The sequence below is a fragment of the Prionailurus viverrinus genome, chromosome D3 (genome assembly GCF_022837055.1).
Source record: "Prionailurus viverrinus isolate Anna chromosome D3, UM_Priviv_1.0, whole genome shotgun sequence".
Classification (NCBI taxonomy): Eukaryota; Metazoa; Chordata; class Mammalia; order Carnivora; family Felidae; genus Prionailurus; species Prionailurus viverrinus.
In genome coordinates, this window is record NC_062572.1 from 37,239,671 (window position 1) to 37,266,052 (window position 26,382).

Below are 26,382 nucleotides of genomic sequence, written 5' to 3' on the forward strand. Positions count from 1 at the left end.
AAGTGCCAGGAGGAGGTAATATCTGAATTGGGTCTGAGGGCATCAGGTACATGAAGAAGGAGCTGGAAGTCACTCTAAGCAGGGGCCACAGGTGAAGCACCACCCAGAGACAGGAAAGTACTTGGGAGTGTGAGAAATGATCGTAAGGCACATGGTGGAAAGTGCCTGCAGGTAAAATTAAAGCCTGAAATGCAGGCTGACGTCATGTCGGGGAGGTCCTACTAGTACGCTGAGGAGTTTCTAATTTATGGAAGGAACCCACAGCACAGTTTTGAGCATCAAATGTGGTAACACGTGTGTTTTACAAAGAAGATTGACCGCAGAGGAGAGAAGAAGAGAGACAAGTTAGGGGACTCTTGTGATGGCTCACACAAGACATGAGGACCAGGCAGTGGGGTTGGAGAAGAAGGGTTGGATGTCAGAATGGTGGGGAGGGTAAGCATTCAGGACTTGTAACCTGCTGATGTGGATGTGAGGATGAGGGAGTGGGCAATGACGACCGAGCTAGACCGAGTTAGTGGGTGGGGACTCCGTCCAACTGATTCTGACACCCATGAGGTCAGTGAGAGCTAGGACACATGCACATTTAGAGCCCCTTCTGGGACGGGTCCTGTACCTAATGGCATCTGACACTAAAAGCATGTTAACAAGTGGGAAAGGTACTCAACTTCTCCCAGGGTAGAAAAGAAAATTCTAACAACGAGCTTCCAAATGGGAAACGAGACAGTTGACCAGAGGCGCTTCTAACAAAACTGGCAAATGTCTACCACCATCAATGTTCATGGGGGAGCGGTGAGGCAGAATCACAGGAAATAACAATTTTTAGTCAAATTTTCTGACGTTTGAGCTTGTACATGATATTATCAGGGGTACGGGAAAAAGGCAACTGAATTAAAGAAACCAGCTTACACATACGAGGTCCTGAAAGCAAGTGTGGCAACATGAAGCACGTGACAAATAGAACAGACCCTTTTCGGGTCACGGTTTAGAAGAAAATAAACCAAGTACTCCCACTAAAATCAACCCTCCCTATTGCATTATTTAAAAGTACGCAGAAACTTTTATCTATTAAGACAGGATCTATAAACACATGCAGTCCTCTTGTCCCAAATAGCTTGAAGCAGCTTCAGAATTTCAGATAGAAGTTTTTTATCATTTTCTTGTGGACCGGCTGAGCATCACCGTAATAATTAAAGCAAAAAACATGTCAAAACTCACTTGGCTGCTACAGCCATCGGAGGCACAGCTGTTGTGATTCTTAATGCATTTACAGTGCTTGCCAATGCTTCCCCCGACTCCCCATCCTTAAGCTTTCAATGGTTTTGCTTTGTTTGTTTTGTATCCTGTGGAACAGAAAATAACCTGCTCTGATTGTGGCAATTGATTGACTCAGCTGGTGCCTCCGAATATGAAATGGGAACTGAAAAGCATATCTGAAAAGTGCGTGGGCTGGAGGTGAGCGGGGAGGGGGTGCCTCCACCCTGGACTGCGCACAGAAGCACGGACCAGCCGTGCCAGGCAATGGTTCTATCAGCTAAGTAACACACAGCAGCTTTTATTCCACCTGCCCCTGCCTCTGTTTTCAAAACCCAACAAAGACGCTGATGCGCACTGGTCTTAAAACTTTTCTAGAAGTATGTACGATTCTCCCTATGCCAACCAACCTCCAGCAGGGGAGAGACAGGCACCACCAGGGAGGGCTGTTCTCCCCCACTCTTTGGTTGTCCCCTCAAAGGATCCACATCTGTCTTCCCAGCCAAGGGCACCTCCAATCTAAGGAACATCTAAACCTGATCAAGGAATTATAACCGCAATGTCCACAGGCTGTGGGTGGTTTTCACGGGGTGGTTTTCTTTTAGGTTTCTTTGGCTTCCCTGAGGTGGGAGGCAAGTTAGCAAAAAACGGACTTGGAAGGGCAACTGAGATGTTTAATGAGACTTCCTTCTGAACTTGGCCACAACTTGGAACAAAAGCATCAAATGTTAACGTTGTGCTTCCATGTAACAAAATCAGCTATTCTAGTTAGAAAAAAGGGGGTGGGGGAAGGATGAGAGGGGAAAATATCCAATCCATACATTTCGTTTTTAAGCGTTATAAGGAGATAAATGCATAGGCTGTACTTCAGCCTGTAGATTTTAGCATAACATCTTCAATTTCCCAGTTTCAATTGAGCTGAAAAACATTTTCCATGTTCAATTATAAAATTAAAAACCAGTGCTCGTACACTTGAGAAATATATAGGAGAGAGGTAGGTGGGGGTGAGAATAATAGTTTCCTAAACAGATTTAGATATATATGTACACACTGATTTTCATTTCCAGAGCAGGCTGCAAAGAGTTACTTAGGTTTATAAGTTTTAGCTCCAGTAATTGGAAAATAAATTTTGGTGCCCCAGAGCAATATTGATTATTAGCTAACGAAACAGTACCATCTGTGTTTTTCAGGACGCCCTATCTGGGAGTAGTTTTAAATTGCTGTCCTTCCTTTATCTTAATTTTATAATGATAGCAAAATGTGCTCTTTCAGAATTAAATGACTGTGGTCCTCCATAAGGTTAATGTCCTTCCTGCTTGGATCCCCAAAGGGATAGAAATTCGCTCTCCAACCCCACGGGGTCCCCAGGGAGGCTCTCTGTGGCAGTAAGGAGCATGCTGCTAGCTCAGTAAGTGACAGGGCCCAGGAAAGCCATGTCTAGGATGGGGCCTGTAGGTTCAGGGAGGAACAGCAGAGTCACCTTGACTCCAGCTGCTAAAGCCCCACGTCTGCAGGGGCAGGATGGCTCAGTCCTACCTCGTGATCCTTGTGCACGGCTATCTCCTTTCTCCTGTTTTTGGCACAGAAAACCCACAGATTTTCCCCCGAGGGGTGAGCGCAGACGGCTCTTTGCTTGCTGGGAAAAAGAACAGTTCCTCTTCGGCAGCAATGTAAACAAACTTGCCCTTTCTGCTCGGTCTTTCTCCCGAGATCCCTGATCCGCTCTGTGATGACAACCTGCCATTTTCTGTCCAATTCAGCATGTTTACTTTTTTATTGGGATTCATGTCTGAGTTTCTTTTGAATCAAATTACTGCATTTCCCTGGTGAGATACACCATATGACGATCTTGTTAGAACAAAATCAAATATAAAATTTGCGCTCAGTGCTGCTCGGTCTCATCCCCCACCACATGTTTTCCCTGTTGTTTGGACACACTTCTGTCAGCTACTTGAACAGTAATGAATCCTCCTCATGTTTAGGACGATTTTCAGACATTGCCGTCTTGGAAAAGATAAAGGCGAATTGGTTGAAACAGTGTCAACAGAGAGCAGGTCACTATTTCAAAACTATTTTACAATGTACATCGCTGGTCTTCCCCAATATACATGGGTTGAAGAAAACCAGAAAGACAAACGGATTCATTTTGTTGAGTCAAAGCCGCAACTGAACACTTTCTTGACATTTTATCCCCAGAGAGGTATCGTCATTCATTGCTTCAGTGAGTCCTGAAGCCAAGCATTCCATAGCATCTTTTTGAATGGGAACGGGGCGTTGTAGTTCACGTTACATTTTCTGTAAATAGTTTCCCTCTCTCCTTTACTTTTCCTGGTACTGATTATTATCTTTCAAGCAATTCCTGTGTGCCTCGTACAAATAAGGTTTACAAACTAGGTTGTGCTAAATAGTGCAGAAACGAGTCTCCATCCAAACACCGGAGAGACTCATGTTACCCGAGTGTTTCTTCGCTTCTCATGGCTTTCAGAGTGACGTTCAAGCTTCTTGGTGGGACGCTTTGTGATCAGACCCCTAGCCCTTCCTGGGATTCGGGTTCACGGCACTAATTGCCATTTCTGAGTATGCTACTTTGTCTTGCTTTTGTGTCCACCTGGAGTCTCCCTCTTCCACTTTTTCTTAGTTAACTCTCCCTTCTTCCTTCCTTCCTTCCTTCCTTCCTTCCTTCCTTCCTTCCTTCCTCCCTCCCTCCCTCCCTCCCTTCCTTTTAAATTTATTTACTGTCAAGTTAGCTCACACACAGTGTAACCTTGACTTCAGGGGTAGATTCCCGTGATGTATCACTTATATACAACACCCAATGTTCATCCCAACAAATGCCCTCCTCAGTGCCCATCACCCATTTCTCCCTCCCCCCATCCCCTCTCCTCCATCAACCCTCAGTGTGTTCTCTGTATTTAAGATTCCCTTATGGTTTGCCTCCATCTCTGTTTGTATCTTATTTTTCCTTCCCTTCCCCTATGGTCTTCTATTAAGTTTCTCAAATTCCACATATGGATGAAATCATGATATCTGTCTTTCTCTGACTTATTTTACTTAGCATAATACTCTCTAGTTCCACCCATGTTGTTGCAGATGGTAAGATTTCATGGTTTTTCATCACCAAGTAGTATTCCATTGTGTATGTATATACACATCTTCTTTATCCATTCATCAGTTGATGGACATTTGGGCTCTTTCCATAATTTTGCTATTGTTGAGAGTGCTGCTATAAACATTGAACTCCCACTTACTTTTTGAAGAAAGAGTCATTCTAGCCCAGCCTGGTACCCCTAGGCTCAGCAGCGTGCCCCCAGTGTCAATGAAAGAACTGTTGCAAATCTATTTTGTGGGGTTTAACCGGATGGCCGTGCCACGGTCCCTGCATGGCTGCTTCCTCCAGCGCAGTGAGCTTCCCATTGGCAGGGCAGAAAGTTTTCCACATCCCCAGCACCCAGCAACAGCAGATTCACAGCACTGGCTTAGTACACGCTGGTGAATTAATGAGTGCAGCAACTTGTTGAATTAACCGCCCCTCCTCCATCTTTGGCTGCCAAAGACACCACCAGAAACTTTTTTTAAAAATAAAGAGCATTTTGTGGTCTGTAGTCACACCATTCCCTAGGACTTTCCTAATTTTGATATGAAAATACTCTTTAAGCAACAAAAGGTGACAGCATATATTTTGAAATACTTATTTTCTCCAAGTCTTTGTCCATAGAATCAAACCTACCTACTTCCTTAAGTTACTTTTTAATGGGAACTTTTTTTAAAGTTTATTTATTTGATCGCTTCTCGGCCTTTTGGCTAAGATCAAGTGTAAAGTTTATTTATTTGAGAGAGACAGAGACAGTGTGAGCAGGGGAGGGGCAGAGAGAGAGGGAAAGAGAGAATCCCAAGCAGGCTCTGCGCTGTCAGCACAGAGCCCATTGTGGGGATTGAACTCAAGAAACCGTGAGATCATGATCTGAGCTGAAACCAGGAGTCGGACACTTAACTGACTGAGCCATCCAAGTGCCCCTATTTAATGGGAACTTTTGATGATACCTCAAACATGATAAGGAATCCACCTAGTGCTATAGATGAAGCGAAAATGTACTGTGCCATAAAGTGATTGGCTCATTCTATCCTCAGAGTGCTGACCACAAGAAATGACAGAGATGGAATGAAGCCACAAAAATGACACAGTCTCCCTGTAAAGCCCATTGTGTGAAGTCTTCTCTTGGATCTTACTTATAAGTTAGTATGTTTCTCTTTTACTAGTTAAACCTTCAACTAAGTGCCCGATTCATTTCTAGTACTTATGATGCTAAATGAGTTAATCCCCACAACAAGCTTATGGGGTTGACACAATAGTTACTCCATTTTATGGATGAGGAAACTAAAGCCCCAGAGAGGTTACGTAGCTTGCCCGAGGTCACACAGCCAAAAAGAAGCAGAGCTGGGCTGGAATACAGGCAGTCCGGCACCAGAGCCTGTGTCCCAAACCATAGCCTCTCAGGACTCGATCTGTGAGAGTTGACACCACACCAGGCACACAGGGCACTCCTGACTTTCGGAGTCGATAAAACGAAAGAATGCATACTTGACCACGTGGTTCACAGAGGTGTGTTGCATTAGAGTTCTAAAAGCCAAATAAACTCAGAAAAATACACGCTTAAGGGTTTTCCAGATTCACACTAGAGTAAATGTCCCCTGCGGATTGAGAAAGTAAAGCAAGGTAACTGTAACCGGGGCCTTGCCCTGCCCTGTTGATTCCTGTCTGTTCAGTTGTGCCTCTAAAAACATGAGGGCATGGGATTCAGTGATGCACCAGGAAGGGTGGCCAGGGCAGGACTTCAGGTGGGATGCCCGGGGGGTGACCCTCGTCCCTGCAGCACCCCGCATATGGGTACCCCTGCACAAGTGTCACATGCCTTGTGCGTGTCCTGCCACGGCCCCCTCTCCTATGTCAGCGCCCCACCCCCACCCCGCGCCGCCCCCTGGTGGCAACGGGAGGTGGGGAGACTTAACCTGAAAGTTACAGAGTGCTAGGATTATCCCCAAGAGAACTCTCCATTTTGCAACTCTCCCCATAATACCTTCCTGTTTGTTCCTGCTTCCCTCACTAGTGTAGGTTCTTTTAAATTTTCTTCCCTTTCTTCTTCTTTCCTTCTTTAAAAGAACCCTACCAACTGGTAATGGTTTGGGTGTTTAAAAGTATTTGAAAGGCATCTCTACCCCCAGTTTATTGAGATATAGTTGACATGTAACATTGTGTAAGTTTAAGGTGTGCAGTGGGATGATCTGGTATACATATACGTTACTTTTCAGCAGTCTTCTCTGATCCACTGAATGTAGAGGAAAAAAAAAGTTCTTTGAAATGTAATTAATTAATACAACATTTTATTTCAGAGTGTAGCAATCCTTAATAAATCATCAGTTATAATAGGTTTAAAATGAGTATCTGCTGTTTTAGTTTGCACTTATAAATCATATTTCTTCAGGAAATATGAATGGGAAATGATTTTTTTGTGCACTTTCAAATAGGCATCATCTATAGTGTGTTACAGGAAGTCTCGAGGTATTTTGATACAGTTCATGAAAAACTGGACTCAGGTTATTTTATGAATTGTTATTTGAGCCTATAACTAATCTCTTTGACATTAACATCTTTAATAAACATTTGAGCAACGTATGCATTCAGAATATTGGAGAGAACTGAGACATTATCTCTGTTTGTTAGGCTTCTATTTTCTCCCTAACCTAATTTTGTCTTTCATAAGATATTAATGCTTTTGGAAGCCTTATTCTTAATCCTATTAATTCCTAAGCTAGCCTTTAAAAGTGCATGAGGAAATATGCAAAGGCAGTCGGTTTCACCGAGTTAGAAGTTAAATTGTTAAAGGTAGATGTAAGAATTTCAGGGTTGCTAAAATGCCGAACTTTATCTGAAACTACTGCCTGGACTTAAATCCAACCCTCAAGGCCTGGTTTGCATTAGTCTCTGTGGCTCAGCAGCCTTCTGAGCCGAGGTCACTGGGAACACACGAGGATGCCCTTGTCAGTAGAGCAGAGCGTGTGTGTCTGTCCATTTGTCCGCATTGGCCTAAAGAGCCAGTCTTAAAGAAGCAGAGCAGTGGGGCAGCTCTGGCAGCTGTAATGAAATCTTTGGCAACTCAGCTGAGAAACGGAGCTAAACTCAAGACAACGCAGCATCTGGGGCATGAAAGGAAGTATCATGAGGTCCCTGAGAGGAGAAAGAAGCAGAGTTTGAAACTCGTAGGGTAAGAGGCGGGAGGAAGTGATTTTTAAAATACTCTTTTTATTTTTATTTTAGAGAGAGAGAGTGGGAGAGTGAGGGAGAGGGGCAGAGGGGGAAAGAAAGCATCTTAAGCAGGCTCTGTGCTGAACCAGGACTCTGGGATCACGACCCGAGCCAAAATCAAGAGACAGACGCTCAACCCACTGAGCCACCCAGGTACCCCTAAAATACTCTTAATTCCAGACAAAATGTTTCGCAGCTTTGAGGTGGTTAGGTAAAGGCAGTACCGGAAACACATTCTAAAACGTAAAAAGCTGCGATGTATATATAATCTTGTTTTTATTGTATGTATGCTGCTACTTTTTCTTCACCAATGAGTGTGAACTAATTTTACTCACTAAGGTACACAGTGAAGTCCTCCCCCTCACCAGGCCCCCCCCCCCCCCCTGCCCTGCCCAACACACACTCCAGTGATGGTACGCCTCTTTGAAACAGATTTCTTCAGATCAGTTAATTGTCTCCGGTTCCTCAATGACTTGCCAACGGAAGGAATTAGCTAACGACAGAGGTGGTAAAGAGAGCCCTGCGTTTCACGTCACCATGCCTGGAGATGCTCCCGAAAGCTGCCTACCCTAGATCCCGCTACAGCCACATGCTCTCTGGGCTGGAGGGACAACAGCTGTCACAGCCGTGACATGAGCCAGTCCCTTCACTGTGATCTCGTCTCCAGCACATGACATCACTGGTTGGCCTGTAATTGTGTTAAGGGGACAGTTTCTTCCCGGACAGCCAGCACAACAGCATTAGGACTTCACATCATTCTTAATCACACAAAAAGCCAAGAAGGATAATCACGAATGGGGGGGAGAGACCCTGGCAGGCCTCTGTTCTTGCTGCGCTTCTGGGGAATAAGGGAAAGCGATCCTCCCTCCTCTCTGCATTTTACGTACATTACCTTCCCAGCAGTAAGTCTCATCGCCAGGTCGAAACGGGTGTCTGGATGAAATACAGGGTCCCGTCGCCCCGCTGCAGCAGTGGGGAGCACAGTGCCTGGCAGCAGGGCCGGGGGGCCAAGAAGGAGCCCCGCGCGCGGAGCTGGCTCTCACCTCGTATTCCTCCTTGAAGCCGTAACCCTCGGCACACTTCATCTGCGTGATGTGTTGGAGCAGGTCTGCCACGCGGATGGCGGGGTGAAGCTGCCCGGTCTGGTAGGGCACGTCGGCCGGCTCACGCTTCTTGTAAGTATGGGACTGCACCAGGCTGCTGGTGTCGCTGGCCATCGTGTGGCTTTCGTCTGGGAAGAGAAGGCCATGAAGGGCGTGAGAGAGGCCCAGCGGGGCCCCCGAGAATGCGAAGAAGCTGCCGGCGCCATCCCTTCCACCTACGGCCACCACAGTCCCTACGGTCGTGGCCCAGCCAAAGAGGAAAGTTAAATGTTTAGAAACCTTAATGGGATTGGCGATACTGATAGGCATGAGGCAGAGATCTCCGTTTTTACAAAGCAGTCCAAACGCTATATCGCTTTCACAAAGCTAGTTGGGAGGAACCCTTCAGCCTTTGGGTGCTGAGGTTTATGGAAGTTTCAGCCTGAAACTTCACCAAGGCCTGGCGCGAAGCCAGCCTTGTATTTATTCTTCCAAAGATCCGTTGACCAGTTTGTATGATGAAGTAATAAACAAACTCCGTACAAATGTTCCGTGAGCAAAATAAAAGTGCACAGAATGGGTTGGCTTATAAAGCTAGCGATGAAAACATGAACTTGACACATGAAATCCAAGGAAAGCGGAAATCGAAAACGGAACTGGGTCTGATGGGTCCCTTGCATGCGCCAGTGACGGAAAGCTTGACAGAAGACTGTGGACCAGCACATCACACATGGAAATGTTCTACAAGAGCTAACATGCAGGCCGGCACGCAGCAGAACCAGCTGGCTTTGTCCGAATCTACAGATAAGACACACACTCCCGATCCCTCCACACCTTTTCCGTGGGCGAATGGGGGAACTTACCATTTATTGGCACTTTTAAGAAGGTACATATCAGGAGAAAAGAGGAGGAGAAAAAGGAAACAGGGCATAAGCAATAGTACTGTGTGAATAATTACAGGTCGTTTTAATTCTGTGCTTTACTTTTATAGTTAAGTTTTCTCTTCGTAGGTGATCAGAGGTCAAAGCCTCAAGTCTCCCATCACGTTAGGATGGGGGTGTCTTATTTAAACACTCAATAACAAAAAGGAGGCTAAAATAGTATCATAATCACTTTTTTATCCCCCGTGAACTAAGTAACGAATAGATAAAAGTCTTATTTGTACTTGACACATTTTCTCATTTAAATTCCTTGAACAGGTCAAACCAAATGGTACGACAAAACTAATGTCAAAATTTGGTCAAATAAGCCTAAAGAGGCTATATTTTAACGGAAGACTCCTAGCAAATTAGATTAATGAACTGCAGAAATGGTAGCTTTGGAAAAAAAAAAAAGTCTTACGCAGGAAGGTGCTATTAGATTAAGAGTTGGACGTGCTACAGGTTAGCTCATTATAGTGCTGAATCCCTTTAGCCGTTTTGTGACTGAGGATGTGTCTCACAAAATACAATGCTCCCTTCACTTAAAACGAGAATGTTAAATCAAAATTGAGTTCAGGTATAAAGAATTAAAACATCCATAAAAAACGGGTATGTTCATTTTTTTAAAAAATTACCAGATTGTTTATCCATATAGGGAATTCAGCCATGGGTATTCTTTCTTTCTTTCCTTTTTTATTTTTTTTAACTGAGAGATTCAGCTCCAAAGGAAATTTAGCTCAAGGACACTCAGTTAGCTGGGCCTGGTTTTCAAACCTCAGTACTATCTGCATCGCAAAGCACCTGGGGATGCATGGTATGAAAGGTGGGACACAAGTGTAGTTATGTTGCTGTTGCTGAAATGGCACCTGGGTCACTACAAGGTGGCTAAAGACACAAAGACAAAATAAAAAAGGGTGGTAAGTTGATTTTATGAGTTGGTCTCTCATTTGGATTTGCTTTGAAATGTAGCCACTCGGATGTTCCCATTTTATTAGGACAGCCGCGAGTAAGCCGGGATGTTTTCACATCACATTTGCTTGCTGGCGACTGCCAAGCTCATCAAGGGGGTGCAGGGTCCCTGCTGAAGTACTGAGCCCGTGGAGCTTTTAGCCACTCCAGCAGGAAGTCCTGTTCTTTATACTAAAATAAATGGAACATTAATTAGTTTCCCCCCTGTGCATCTCTCCTTCTCTCAGTTCTGTACCTTTGGGGAGGAACATAATTAAATGGCCTCCATTGTGGACTGACCTTCTAAACTTCCCACACAACTCTGGTCCTAGGGCCAGGCATTCTTGGAAGCTTTAATTCCCAGAGCGACAACCACTGTTACCATTATGCTCGTCACCACCCCGCCCCCACCCCCGCTGCATTATGATCTCGGCCTCATAACTAGCGTGCGGACCCATCTTTATGCATTTAAACGCTACCGGGGCCATCTAAGAAATGAGTGCTATTATCGAGTACATAGATATCGAGGGGGGAATAGAAGGTTTCTCGTGCCATATGTGTTATGAAACTGGGTCACCTACCCTATTAGAAATTTTTGATTCCACCAAAATTAGTGATTCGTGATTAAAATTAGCGATTTAATTAGTGATTTTTAAAAAGAATGATCACTGATAACATATATACCATTTGTCACTGATTTCCTGTGTTTGCCTAAAAATTATCCACTAACAATGTTTTTCAGTTACAAACTTTGCCTAAGAGGAAATCAGGAACACAGCTTCTCACTGACAGTTCTGATGGTTTTTGAAGAACTGGGAATTAATTCTACCTATATCCTTTAATAGATTATCTTGAATTCTCAACAAACCAGCTGAAAGAACTAGAATTGAAATGAGTGCTATGTGTCTGAGTGCTATTATATCTACTTATCCTGATATCAGTATCTATTAGCATTTATTTACCGAGAAAGATCTATATCTATCAATCGTTATCTATCTATCTATCTATCTATCTATCCACCTACCTATCAATCTCTCTCCCTCTCTCTCCCTTACTCTCTCCCTGTCTCTCTTTTTGTCTTGGCAAGACAATGATGTAAAGGCGTACTAAAACTCTGTGCGTTAAGCTGGGCACCTCAGCACATAAGAATAAAAGGTGGAGATAACAGAGGATCTTAGGGTGCCAAGCTCCAAGTCACAAAAATTTTGTGAGCATTTGTTCGTCTTAATTGTAAATTGCAATAGCGCTGTTCCCCAAATGTGCCAGAGTAGATGTACAGCTTATCTTCTTCCCATGGTGTCAAGGGATAACCTCATTAATGCTTACTATGGGATATACAGACTCACATTTGCACCAAACTCGTGGGGGGAGCAGTTCGCAAGCACTGCCGTGTGCTGCGTTGGTACATATGTAAGCCAGACGTGATCACACTTACTTGTCAATCTGGCTGACTTACTTTTCACAAACGTACATCATGTTTGCTACTTGAATTGTCTGTTCAAGTGATTCCCTTTTGTTAGAGAAGCCTAACCAAGTTTAAAAGATGTCATTAGTGTTTGTAATAACAAAGCAGCGACTTTAAAAAATGATATTTATTTAATAAGCTTATCTTAATCCTGCTGTGCAATCTGAACGTTTTCTTCCCTCTGACGGTGCACAGCTCAGCCCTCCCTACTCCAGCTCCTCCAAGGTCAGAACGTCTACTGGAGGAGCTGCAGGATGAATGCCACGGCACACAAAGAAATCGCAAATCTTCGCTTCTTGAAAGATTCTGCAAATGTCATCTGCATGTAGATTACATTGTTCGGGTGCCTAAAATTAGCCTGTGCCCCTTACATATGAAAAGAATAAAAATGCAGCCTTCTCCCCATATAGCTGGCACTCTAAGGGGGGAAGGGGGGTCGGTGAGCTCTGTTTGTTAGCCCTCAAAATGATGCAAATTCAAAAATTTGGGTTTATGTCCGTTCTTAAACTTCTGTCTGAGTTCCTATGGAACTCAGGCCACAAACTTGCTTAAGCCCAGAAAACACCGTAAGGAAAACAAATGACCCTCTATGCGAAAATCGTAACAACTCAGAGAAAAGAGAAGCACAGGGGGAAAAACTGTGTTGCAAAGATATCAACCCTTGTAAAGAGAATTAGGAAGCAGAAAGTCGAACAGCTGTGGATGAAAGTCTTGCTACGGTGAATTGGTATATACCTTGAAGTCGTTTGTGTTGTGCTCCTTTTCGGTAAGGTTAGTAGTAGAAAGAGAACACAGCTGTGATACACTTGGGTTATTTATGCATCTCAAATGCAATAGCAGCTCATGTTGGTTTGGTTATAGCCAGGTAATGCCATTTCTCCAAAACCCTCTTACATGGGACAAACGGGATTTTTTTTTTTTTTTTTTTTTTGCAGCTCCTGGCTGGGAATAGCTCATATTTTCACTGCATTCTGCCCCACTGGGCTAACATTTTATTTCATTTCTCGTGACATCTGACACATAATACACCATGTGATTATAAAGTGCCATCTTGTCACTTTGCTGCTGAGAACATCAGCTCCTTTGAAATTCCAGCATGTGACAGACACTTTGGAATGCTGAGGCGGGGGCCGTGAGTGGCGTGGAGGAGGGGTAGGGGGCCAAAACTCGACTGTGATCATTTTTCTGCATAACATTTGGCATAATCAGAAAAAAATGCTATTTTTGAAATTGAAGTTTTTAGTGCTTAGTGATAAGTGAAAATAAGAAGTGATTTTTACTTTTATGACCTCCTATTACAGAATTCAGCTCTTAGAAATACACAGCTGAGTGATGACATACTTGTTTTTCCTTGGGATCAAATCTGACTTGAAGTTCTGAACACAGAAAGGGAAAATACTAGAGCTGGGATCGTTTATTTGAGTCTTTTGGTATCATTTCCAACATAACATGAGGCTAACCCTTCTTATCAATGGAGACTGTTTAGAGAAAGTCTTTTTATTATCTCTGCCCTCCCCCCAGGCCACCCGCCACCCCCTTGTCCTGCTTACAATCACTGCATCATATAGACTAGATCTCCAGGCTCCTACAGAGTGGCCACTGACTTTGTAAATTACTCCTGCAATAAACTGTGATAAAGGGAAATGTTCTCACCTAAAATTGCAGTTGGCACAAATGGGTCTGTCATACATCATAAGCAGGTCAATGCAGAGAAAGTAAAAAGAGAGAGAACAGTAAATGACTGATGAAAGGCCCCCCACTTTTCCCGCAGAAAGCCATAGAAAGCATCGGGTTACAACACATCACACATATTAAGCTCCTAAAGCATCATGGACAGCAAAGTGAGAGCGTGGACTGATACTGATTGCTAAGGGCTTATGCACGGATGCAACAGTGGAAGAATCTGTTACCTGGGTAGTAGGAATTGGGCACCGATGTGCTCAGTGTATTCGTTTTCATTGTGAAGGATGATGGTGAAGACACAGCTGTAAAGGAGAGAAGAACTAGTCAGCAGTTGCAGGAGGCAAAGCCTGAAAACACAGCCCTCCAAGGTCACTCAGAAGGACACCATACTGGTAGAGACTTGACTGAAGAAACTCCAGACATCTACTGAAGCCTATGTGGTCAATCTTATCATTCCCTGCTGTCTCCAGGGAATCACTTGCATTTTAGAGGCAGGTACCCTTTTATCGCTTAAAAGGTTTTCTTACCCCACAAATGACGAAAAACCCCCATAACCTCTGCCGCCATTTTGAATCGAGAAATTCATTAGACTTTTATTTTGACTTCTAGCCTTTGCTTGTAGAATTCTAGCATCATACCAAGTTTTTTTTTTTTTCTTTTTTTACACTAAGGGTATGAGAAGGTATCTACACGTGGCTTTTGAAGAATTTTAATGTCAATTTTTGCAGTTTGCTAACTCCTCTCCTTCCTCCTATTTTGGATATTCTGAGAACTTTCCACAAAGTTATGACCTGGTTTATGAAAAATAAAGGTGATGTTTCATGTGCACTATATTTAAGACGAAAGCTGCATGCCTGTATATCGCTCTATTAGTCTTTTAAATCTTTATAAAAAATGCTTATTTTTCTTTGAAACTTTCCTCCGAAAGATTGAGGATTTAACTCTTAGACCTCTTCTCTCTCCCTGTTATGGAGAGGGGAAGCCAATCCCATCCAATTTGTCTGATTTCATTTAAAGTGGATATTTCCTTTACTAAACGTAGTTTGTGAACTCTCTTCAACATCTTAATTGATTAGTGCTTTACAATCACTTTAATTTCATTCAAGTGTAAAGATAAATGATTTGACTGTGCTCAAGTGTTTAAGCTGGTTAAAGGTAAATCTAAATCTTAACTTTCTGATGTAGTTATATGATTTATTTGATGCTAAAGTTTTGGATCAGGACACTGATACCCAATTACATCATTTAATTATGGGAAGAAGTACTAAAAACCTGTGTTTAGGTACTAAACACAGTACTAAATACAGTACTAAACACAGTACTAAATACAGTACTAAAAACCTGTATGTTATCTTTATTCTGCTGACATGTTAATATATTTTAGCTTTCCTAAAGCAGTTCCTTCATGACGGTGTTTTTAAAATTCTGTTTATATTTTTAAAATATAGAATTAATAAATGACAGACCAAGAACCAGAATCCAGACTGCCTGTCACTTATAAGATATTTTTCTAAATTAAAGAGGTATCATATTTATAATGCATGTTTATGGTAAACTGCCAGGAAAAAAGAGAGCAACTGATGAAAATAAGAACAAAAAACCTGAGTACTTATAAAATGTGCTAGGGTCAGCGAGAAGAACGCCTATTACCTGCAGACATGTTTATGTCATTTGTAAACATGCACAAAGCAGATACAAAATAGCCGTGTTTATTTTCACTTTTTAAAAAAATGTATTTTAAATACTCTTGTCTTTTGTAAAAATTAAGCCCAATCCCACCATACACATTTATTTTCCCCCTGGCATAACATATTAAAAGAAGATGGTACAGGGGCACCTGGGTGACTCGGTTGGTTGAGTGTTCAACTTCAGCTCAGGTCATGATCTCACGGTTTGTGAGTTCAAGCCTGGTGTGGGGCTCTGTGCTGACAGCTCAGAGCCTGGGGCCGGCTTCGGATTCTGTCTCCCTCTCTCTCTCTACTCCTCCCCTGCTCACACTCTGTTTCCCTCGCTCTCTGCCCCTCCCCCACTCACACTGTACCTGTCTCTCAAAAATAAATAAACACTAAAAAAAAATTTAAAAGAAGATGGTACAACTCCCATTTGCTTTGGTGGACAGATCCCTCGTTCTCATAAATATTCTTGTGCTTATTTTAAAATTTTCCAATTTCATTTTTTTTTTCAGTGTCTCATTTCTAACAGCTACTTGCCTCATGACCCTAAAAGATGTCAGACGTACCCAGACTTGCAATTGGTTTGGGGCTGGACGCCTAGGGGTCTAATGAACCCCTCTCCTGCACATTTCCTCCCTCAGCAGCTCGCCTTTTATTTTGAAGGCACTAAGACAGCACTACGATAAAGTCTGCTGTCAGGGTCACTCCTGATGGTTGGGGATTCGATGGCACCTTGTCATTGCTCAAAGAGTGGGGGACAAATGGAACGCCTACTGCTTTGTTTCCTCCTCTACTGGCTTTATTGACAGGAGGCACAAAATAATGGCTCATGGCAGATGAGCCATGGAAGCTGATGCTGGTTTCTGCAGCAACCTCTTTGCCTGAGCATTTTTGGATTTCTACAGATACTCTCACTTTTTGAAAAGTAACTGCCAAATTAAATTTCCTGTCCAGAGGCAAATATCCCCTGTTGTTCAAACTTCAAAAGCCTAGAAACTACTCATGTAGGTTTCCACTCTGGGCAGGTAATTCCTAGTAAATTTATGCGTGAGGAGTTTCACCATGAAATAGGAAATTTGGAACATTAATGGGTTATCCTAGAAAGTGAGAACACCTTTCTGTGTGGCCTCTTTCATAATGACATTGAAGAAATGATCACTACTACCAGGATTCTGACCCTGTTGGTGGTAGGCGGGACTCTTCCCATCCCAGCCCACAAGAGTGCATCGCAAATTGTTTTTATTTGGTCACTGAATGCAATATACATATATTGCATGCATATATGTATGTATATATGTATGTATATATATGTATGTATATATATGTGTATATATATATAAACTATTTGATACAAAAAAAAGAGAAGATTCTATGAAAAAAGGGGGTATAGTTTGTGGGATACTGGAGTACTATAGATTATGTCACCTGCACTGAAAATGACACCAAAGGGCAAAGAGCAATGACCGAGGGTGAGGAGAGCCACCCTCCCCACTGGGGTGACAGCTGACAGACATGCCTGCTGAACCCTTGCTCCACTGGGCAAGGTGTGCATGTAGAAGAATAAATGTAGTGCCTCTAAGTAGGAAGAGGTAGGCAACTACAGCCACCATAAACAGAAAGCAGTCAGCGGCAGAACTCTCTGGAGCCTCACTGAATGTAGGAGAAAGGCAAAGTGTGGGAGAGGTGGACATTGACCGCACAGTGACTGGAGAAGGGGCTGGGAGATGGGGGGAGGCGCTTGGGAGCTGCAGAAAAAGAACAGGCCAAGTGGGTGGTCAGGGCGCGGCATACATTGTCCACGCTGGTATAAGGCCTCTCCCTGCTCCCCAGCCCCTGAGACCCCAATTCTGTGCTTCCCAGTCATGGTTCCAGCCTTTCTGCACGGTGGTAGCTGCATTTTTGTTCCATCCTCTTGCTGAATTTTGCAGCCAGCATCAGCAGCAGTTGGTGGGCATGGATTTCACACAGGAAAGAAACCTCTGACCTTGAACCCAGCATGGCCATGCACCACAGAATCAGGCATCCAACGTGGGACTTACTTCTGGTCTCTGAGAAGATCACCAGGGACACAACAACTGCTCCTTTTTGTTCTTCATATACTCAATCTGATTGGTAGCTTTCTAAAATAATGCCTTGTACCTGGATCACAGTATGGGAAGGTATTAGCTGAAACTCGGTTTACCCACCTGGTGTGAGATGGAAGACTTGTGAAGCGCAAATACAGTTTAACTTATTAATTGCCGCTAATAGCCCTATAATAAAGGCAGAACCTGTCAGCTAAACAAATAAACAACTAACTTGTTACTCAATTTAGCGAACTGTTTTAGAACAGGCTTCACTGTGCAATTCCACACCTGGCTAGCTTACGAACAGGAACTCAACAACAAAAAGGTTGATGAGAAGCAGGTGCCTTCTCCAAGAAAAAAAAAGCCTTCTCATTAATGCTCTCTAAGGCTTTATAGAAACTTAATTGTGGCTACCTGTGCTCCCTGCTCTGGTCCTACCATCTTCGTAGTATCGTCCGTTCCTAGGCAATCCAGCGCTCCCAGAGAAGTTTTCAGAATCACTGAAGGGGATGGTGAAACCAACAGGGCATAAGGATTCTTCAGGGAGTTTTATTTTTTTGTTAGTTTTTTTAATTGCCCAGGACTATCCAGCATCCTGAAGAACCACAGAAATGTATTAGAAGCTAAGAAATGGAGGTACTTACATCTCCCGTTCAGATTGTGTGTGTCCATGAACGAGAACGCCTCGTCGCAGTTGGTGCCTTGCTCGGCATAGCTCTTGTCCATTGAGTTCACCATCACGGTCATCTCCTGCCGGGTGCTGCTCATTGTCTCCTTCCGCTTCTTGGCTAGTTTCCTTAGGACAAAGAGTTCATTATATAGACATGCAATGTGAATGGAAGATGGGGCCTTGACATGTGTATTGAGTGCAGGAATAACTTCTATGGAGTTATTGGTATTCATTCAAAACATCTATTTATGGTGGCTTTTAGATGTCAGGGTCTCTGCCAACTGCACGGACACAGAGATGAAAAACATCCTCTGCCCGTCCTCAAAAAACCCACAGCGACATCAGGAATATACAGCCTAAAATATTACTTTCTGTGTTCCTGCTATACGCTAAATTAAAATGACCAATGGCCCTAGCACAATACAATCATAATCCATTTTACTGAGAAGCTTCTAGAGTTACTTTTTACTATATTTTTTTCTACATCCAGTGTCAAAGAGTAGATCTCCTAGTAAATATCTGCCAAACAAAACTGAAATAATCCAGGGACGGATCTAGGAGGCGTATTGTAGAACTAAAAAACAAAAGTAGGCAAGGAATGAAGAGAGGAGTGCAACTGGGTGATGTGCAGAAAGGGAGAAGGCATGACACACAGCCTACCCAGGGCAGGGGAGCTCAGGACTCGGGTGCATCGGATGGCATATCCTGACTTCTCAGATGGCTGTGACATGACTAAATTCCCCATGACTCCAGACTAGTTCCTCACCCAGGCAGGTCAACAGAGCAAAGGGTAATGAAATTTCAGGGTGTTGGTGTCCCGTGGAGAGTTTAGCAAAGGAGTACGTCCCTATGTCCCCTCCCTCCATGGAAGAGAATACAAAAAGGTCAAGGAAGTTAGAGAGATTTCCCATTATTTTAGAGACACGGTTTAATTCTGGCCTCTGCATCCTGCTCAGTGACTGTCAAAAACTCATAATCTCAAGTTACAGATACCTGGACAAAGCCATAAAAACGTAAGGGAAGTGACACACAAATAAAAAGATGAAGCAAATTTTTACAGTTCTTACTACCGGAGGTTGTTTTATGTACCTGGGACAGCCAAGAATAGAATGAGAGATGCTTAAGAGAAAGGTATAAAGTGAGAAGGTTTAAGACTATCGCACCATAATGCCAAAGATATTACGTCCTAAAATATTCTAATTCCGCCAAAGCGCTCAGCAGCATTTACAAAAGAAAATGGCAGCTATTTCTAGTAAATCATCTTGACTCTGATTGACCTAGGACACAGCAGAATTTAAAATGAGTCACATAATCAAAATCACGCCCATATTAGGTGATTGCTAATGCAATGTAAGACATTGACAACATTAGACCATATGGATAATCTTTATTGTCATTTCCAAATGCCACATAATCCAAATGCTTTCTTGCCTGTAGTTATAATAATCTTTTAATTTCATACTTTGAAGGCAGAAGGGTTGCATTAATAAGTTGCCCTTTTTATGACTAAAAGTTGTGGGAGAAAAAGATCCATTTTAAACAGAAAAATGAAAATCATCTATAACTTCTATGACAGCGTTAAAGTTGTAAAGATTTTAAAAAGCAACCTGGAGTGGCTTCTCTGGGAGCTGGCATTCTTCTCTTGCCAGCGTGCAGACTGTGATGGCCTTCTCTGAAGCCCACCCTACCCCCCACCTCCCGCCTTATTTTCTAGCCTGCCATGCTAGTCTGAGCTTGGTTGTTCTCAACAGGTGTTCTGGACAGAGGCAGCAACCGGGCTCAGGTTCCGCAGCTGCGGGTACAATAACACATTTTCTCTGCACTTCTGAATCTGGCAGCTCATTGGGAAAGCATTCTTAAGCCAGGTCCCCCCAGGAACACTGAAGTGGAGGACTGAGATAATTAGCTCCATAATTCAGGCAAAACATCCCCTTTACAAAACATCCCCTTTATGCCGGAATGTCTTTGATTTGTTTTGGACTGATTTATGCAGGTACCTGCCTCAATAGTCTGTTTTGTTCTGCCTATGAAGAAGGGCATTGCCAAGTTCACCAACCTTCCCTCTTTGTCTTTTCTTGTTTGTGTTCTAACCTAATCCTTACAGGTTAGAAATGACAGCGAATGTGCTTCTGGTGGTGAAGGGGGTTGGGGGATGTGTGCACCAATAAAAGCTAAGCTTTGGACTGGAAAAGATCTATCTCCTTGCTAATCCTCCATCTGTGTGGATGAATGTCAGTGACGTCAAGCTACATACTTCATTGCTGATCATCTTTAAGCACAAAAGAAACCCAGTAAGGACCCATGAGAGCCAGCTCGAATCAGAGGTCCTGTCAGAGACCCACAGCTTTAAGTTTATATTAAGCACATACTCTGTTCATGAACCTTTTTCAAAACCCGGCTCACGATGCCCTTAAGCTCTAGCAGAGGGATCCTCCATGGAGGTCCCAGACACTGTAAATTTTGGGAAAAAACAGAAATCCAGATTTTATGTGGACTCCTTTAATTTTTTAAATGTTGTCAAATCATTCAAATTCGAAAATTAAAGCACAATGTGGCCCCAACAAAAGAATACTTCTGCTCTCCATTAATGTAGGAGCACTTATATACGTATTAGAATGGAAGGGAGTGGAACTAACATATAATGCCCAATAGAAAGTGTGTGACAGTACTTTACAAGTGTTACCTCATCTGATCCTAGTAATCCTGTAAGAGCTCTTACTTCCTAATTTACACATGAAGGAGAGGGGCCTCAGAGAAGTAAGGTGACTTATCCAAATGTCACAGATGGCACCCCAGATCCCTTGACCCCAAAGACACCCATTCCAGAACAATATGTTATTTCTAGTGAAGGATTTCATTACATTTTCTTACAAGTTACATTAAAATTAATACCAACTTGCATGAATACTCTATCTTCTCATAAGTATAATGCTTTGCAAAAGTAAGCTTAACTTACCGGCACCTAGCCAGTTACACAAAGAGATGGTGTTCAATATGCTTGTTAATGGAATTAATCATTTTCGTACCACAGTATTATTTTCTACAACCTACGTATCAAAAGTAGCTTGCTTGGTTATGGAGGTTTTGAGTTATTGCTTGGAATTTTCATTTTTTCTTATACATAGACAGCTAAATGCTGTGGTCCATAATTACAGATTGCTGAGGAAGGTTGGATTTAGAACTGAGGCTTGGAAATGACTGTGGATAAATGGAAGTTTTTTTTCTCTTTTTTCTATTTCTCTTTTAAGCTTTGTGTTTCAGATCTGGATTTTTTTTTAAGTGAAAACTTCTAAAGCTGTCAGAAAAACTTTGTGAACATAATGAAATAAAGTGTTTTGTGCAGGGAAACCCCTAAAGTGAAAGGACTTTTCTCTGCAATCTTATTTAAAGACACAAGGAAATTTATTTCCCATTTTGATTTTTAACAGATTGTTGCCTAAAATATTTTTAATCTCCAATCTCCAAATGTAGTTCCATTAATCTCAAAGGCCCATAATAACAAATTTCCAACAACATCTAACAATGGATCATAAAAAATTAGAGAGAAGACTTGTTTACAGTCCAACATGTAAACAGCTTGGAAGTCATCAGTCTGTTCTAACAAGTAAAAAGCTGAGCAAACTGAAAATCAACAACTCTTCTTAGCTTTTTGTCAGATAATTGAGGTTACAGGACAAACTGCGGCTCCCAAAACCACAGAGACAAACAGGTGAATACAAAGAAACCTAACCCACCAGAACAGAAACTGATGAGCAGAGAGCTCTGTGAGAACCAGCACCAGAGTAGGAAAGCTTAAGCCATAATTAATGAATTAATGAGGCTCAGGTGGACAAGTCTGAGACTTAAAAACTCTAGAGGGGTGTCTAGTCTTAGGTACCCACACTTTTGTGAGTTGTATCCCTAAGAGCCCTACCAGATCATCAAGGTAAAGATTGGAGGAAAAAACCCCTAAGCTTCCAGCAGAAGGAGACGGAAAGCAGCCACTTTGAAATACACCCAGAGGGGCGCCTGGGTGGCTCAGTCGGTTAAGCGTCTGACTTCAGCTCAGGTCACGATCTCGCGGTCTGTGAGTTCGAGCCCCGCGTCGGGCTTTGGGCTGATGGCTCAGAGCCTGGAGCCTGCTTCCGATTCTGTGTCTCCCTCTCTCTCTGCCCCTCCCCCGTTCATGCTCTGTCTCTCTTTGTCTCAAAAATAAATAAAACGTTAAAAAAAAATTAAAAAAAAAAAAAAAGAAATACACCCAGAGCAGAGCATTTCTGTGCTTCTTGAAAAAGATCGCCCTCGAGAAGAAGAATTACTAGAGCCTAACCTGTTGGGGTTTTATCAAAGCCTAACCTATCTGGGGGAAAAGAAATCTCCAACTCCAGCTCCCTACAGCCATCCTGTCCCACCCAGTGGTGGGTTACTGAGAAGCACTAGAGAAGGTCACAGCCTAGAAGCACAAATTCACTAAAAGACTAAGACCTAATCATAGATCTATAGAATGCCTTCCCTCCCCCAGTACCCACTATTACATTACTAAAGATCTATTTACAGCAGTTCCTTTTATCCAGTACATCAAGTCTGGATGTCAGTAAAAAATTACAAGGCATATTAAAAGGCAAAAAACACAGAAGAGACAGACCAAGCATTGGACTAAGACTCAGATGGCAGGGATGTTGGAATGATCAGATAAGGTATTTACAGTAACTACGATTAATATGCCAAGGGCTCTAATGGAAAAAGTAGACAACATGCCAGAACAGATGGATAACATAAGCAGAGATGGGAATTCTAAGTAAAAATATAAAAATAAATGCTAGAGATAAAAAAAATCTGTAACAAATGCAAACAATGAATTTGATGGGATCATTAGGAGAGTAGACATGGCTGAGGAAAGAATCTCTGAGATGAAAGATATGACACTAGAAATTTCTAAAACTGAACAGTAAAGGAAAAAAAGACTGAAAAAAGATAGGATACCCCCAAACTATGGAACAACTACAAAAGGTGTAATATACATGTAGTGAGAAACCATAATAAGAAGAAAGGAATGGAAACAATATTTGAAGCAACAGTGATGGAGAATTCCCCCAAATTATGTCAGACACTGGAATAAATCGGAGAAGCTCAGAGTATACCAAAAAGGATAAATACCAACAAATCTACACCGAGGCATATCATATTCAAACTGAAAATACTTCAAAGATAGAGAAAAAAATCTTGAAAGAAGACACAGAGGAGAAAACAGCTTACTTACACAGGAGCAAAAATGAGAATTGTATCTGAATTCTCCTCAGAAACCATGAGCCAAGAAGATAGAAAAGTGACATATTTAAAATAGTGAGAGAAAAAAAAACCCAACAACCTAGAATTCTGTCTGTACCCTGTAAAATTATCCTTTCAAAGTGAAGGAAAAACAAAGATTTTTCTCAGACAAAAATTGAGGGAATTTGTTGTCAGTAGATCTGCCTTGCAAGAATTCTTAAATGGAGTTCTTCAGAAAGAAGGAAAATGGTATAGATCAGAAATTCAGATCAACATGAAAAAGGAAGAGGCCTAGAGAAAGAATGAATGAAAGTAAAATAAAAACTGTTATTTTCTTATTCTTAATTGATCCAGTAAATAACAGTTTCTTCAACATAATAATGGCAACAATATAATTGATGATAGTTTAAGTAAAATGAACTATCTAAAATTACGCTATCTGTGATGCAGAATAATGTCATGTGAAGGTAGAGTTGGATTAGTAGTAAATGTATATTGCTAAGTATAGGGTAACACTAAAAAAGTAAAAAAAAAAAACACAGAAAGGAAAGAAAATGGAACAATATAAAATGCTCAATTAAAACCACGAAGTCAGAAAAAAGACTGAAAAACAAAAATAGGAAGAAGGGCAATGGGTAGAAAGCATAACAAACATGGTAGAAAATAATTCAACAATATCAATGATCGTTTTATGTATTAATGGTCCCAACACCAATTAAAAGACAGAAACCATCAGAATGGTCACAAAACAAGACCAAAATAATACGTTGTCTACAAGAAACTCACTTTAAAAATAAAGATACATACAAATTAAAAGTAAACGGATGGAGAAAAATATACAATATTAATATCAATCAAAAGAAAGCAGGGATAGCTACATTAATTTCAGACAGAGCAACGTCAGAGCAAAGAAAGTTATCGGAAGTAAAGAAGGGCATTACACAATGATAAAGAAGTCACTCATCCAAGAAGACCTAATCCTTAATGTGCCTAACAACAGAGCGTCAACCCACGTGATGCAAAAACTGACAGACTGGCAAAGAGAAATAGATGAATCCACTATCACAGTTGGAGACTTCAACACCCCTCTATCAGAAATGGACAGATCCAGAAGGCAGAAAATCAGTAAGGACATGGTTGAACTCAATAGCATCATCAATCAACTTGATATAACTGACAGCTATTGAATACTTCAGTTGACAATGTTAGAATACACATTCTTCTCAAGTTCACAGAGAACATTCACAAAGATAGAACATATTCTGGGTCATAAAACACACCATGATAAATTCAAAAGAATAGAAATCATGCAGTGTTTACTCTGAGACCACAGTGGACCTAAATTAAGCATCAGTAAGAGAAGTTAGCCGGACAGTCCCACAATGAATAGAAATGAAACAACACTGTTTTCAACACATGGCTCAAAGAAGAAATCTCAGGAGACATTAAAAAAAATATTTACCCAAGGGATACAGGAGTGCTGATGCATAGGGGCACTTGTACCCCAATGTTTATAGCAGTACTCTCAACAATAGCCAAATTATGGAAAGAGCCTAAATGTCCATCAACTGATGAATGGATAAAGAAATTGTGGTTTATATACACAATGGAGTACTACGTGGCAATGAGAAAGAATGAAATATGGCCTTTTGTAGCATCGTGGATGGAACTGGAGAGTGTTATGGTAAGTGAAATAAGTCATACAGAGAAATACAGATACCATATGTTTTCACTCTTATGTGGATCCTGAGAAACTTAACAGAAGACCATGGGGGAGGGGAAGGAAAAAAAAAAGTTAGAGAGGGAGGGAGTCAAACCATAATAGACTCTTGAAAACAGAGCAAACTGAGGGTTGATGGGGGGTGGGAGGGAGGGGAGGGTGGGTGATGGGTTTTGAGGAGGGCACCTGTTGGGATGAGCACTGGGTGTTGTATGGAAACCAATTTGGCAATAAATTTCATATTAAAAATAAATAAATAAATAAAAATAAAAAATAAAAAATATTTTAAACTACATGAAAATGTAAACACAACTTATCAAAATTTGTTGGATGTAGCAAAAGCAGTGATTAGAGGGAAATTTCTGGCATTGAATGCAAATATTAGAAAGGAATAAAGATCTAAATCTAAATATACAAAGAACCCTTAGAAGGCAACAACAAGAAAACAATCTGATTAAAAAATCCTTAAAAGACCTTAACAGCCGCCTCACCAAAGAAGACTAACAGACGGCAAATAAGCATATGGAAAGATGCTCTAGGGGTGGCTGGGTGGGGTTGAGCTTTCAGCTCAGGTCATGATCTCAGGGCCCATGAGTTCAAGTCCCACACTGGGCCCGGAGCTGACAGCAAAGAGCCCACATCAAATCTTCTGCCCACCCCGTCCCTCCCCCACTCGTGTGCTCTGTCTCAAAAATAAGTAAAAAACATTAAAAGAAAAAGAAAAGATGCTCCACATCATACGTCATCAGGGAGTTGCAAATTAAAGTAACAAGATATGATTACGAACCTATTTGAATGGTCAAAACCCAGAACGCTGACAACACCAAACACTGACAGGGATGTGGAGCCACAGGAACTCTCACACATGGCTGGTGGGAGTGCAAATTGGTACAGCCACTTTGGAAGGTAGTTTGGCAGTTTCTAACAAAACTGAACATACTTTTATCATATGAGCCAGCAATCACACCCAAAAGAGTTGAAAACTTACGTACACACAAAAATCTGCACACAGATGTTTATAGCAGCTTTACTCATAAATGCCAAAACTTGGCAGCGACCACAATGACTCTCAGTACGCGAATGGATAAATACATGCTGTGCCACATCCAGACAATGGAATGTTATTCGGCACCAAAAAGACATGAGCTGTCGAGCTATAAAAAGACACGGAGGAAACAAATGAACGTTATGAAGTGAAAGAATTGTCAATCTGGAAAGGCCACATATTGGCCTTTGACAGTGTAGGTTTATCAGTTGTCTGAAGGGTGCCAACATAGTGCAGGGTGTTGGGAGTGAGGAACGGTTGTGTATATGGGGCAGAGGGCATAAAAGAACTCTGCACTTACTGTTCAG

General features: G+C 41.9%; 1 protein-coding gene across 5 annotated transcripts in view; it reads right to left on the reverse strand.

Annotated features, from left to right (window-relative positions):
• Window positions 1-26,382, reverse strand: part of PTPRM (protein tyrosine phosphatase receptor type M) — a 797,090-nt gene that overhangs the window by 131,277 nt on the left and 639,431 nt on the right. For 3 of the 5 annotated variants that reach the window (XM_047827576.1, XM_047827572.1, XM_047827575.1), the window contains 5 exons: window positions 18,037-18,188; window positions 13,881-13,955; window positions 13,624-13,650; window positions 9,501-9,512; window positions 8,599-8,786 (listed from right to left, as the gene is read on the reverse strand). In XM_047827576.1, the coding sequence (XP_047683532.1) occupies window positions 8,599-8,786; window positions 9,501-9,512; window positions 13,624-13,650; window positions 13,881-13,955; window positions 18,037-18,188 (454 nt within the window). The remainder of the gene's footprint in view (window positions 1-8,598; window positions 8,787-9,500; window positions 9,513-13,623; window positions 13,651-13,880; window positions 13,956-18,036; window positions 18,189-26,382) is intronic. The other 2 variants (XM_047827573.1, XM_047827574.1) reach the window with 2 other exon arrangements.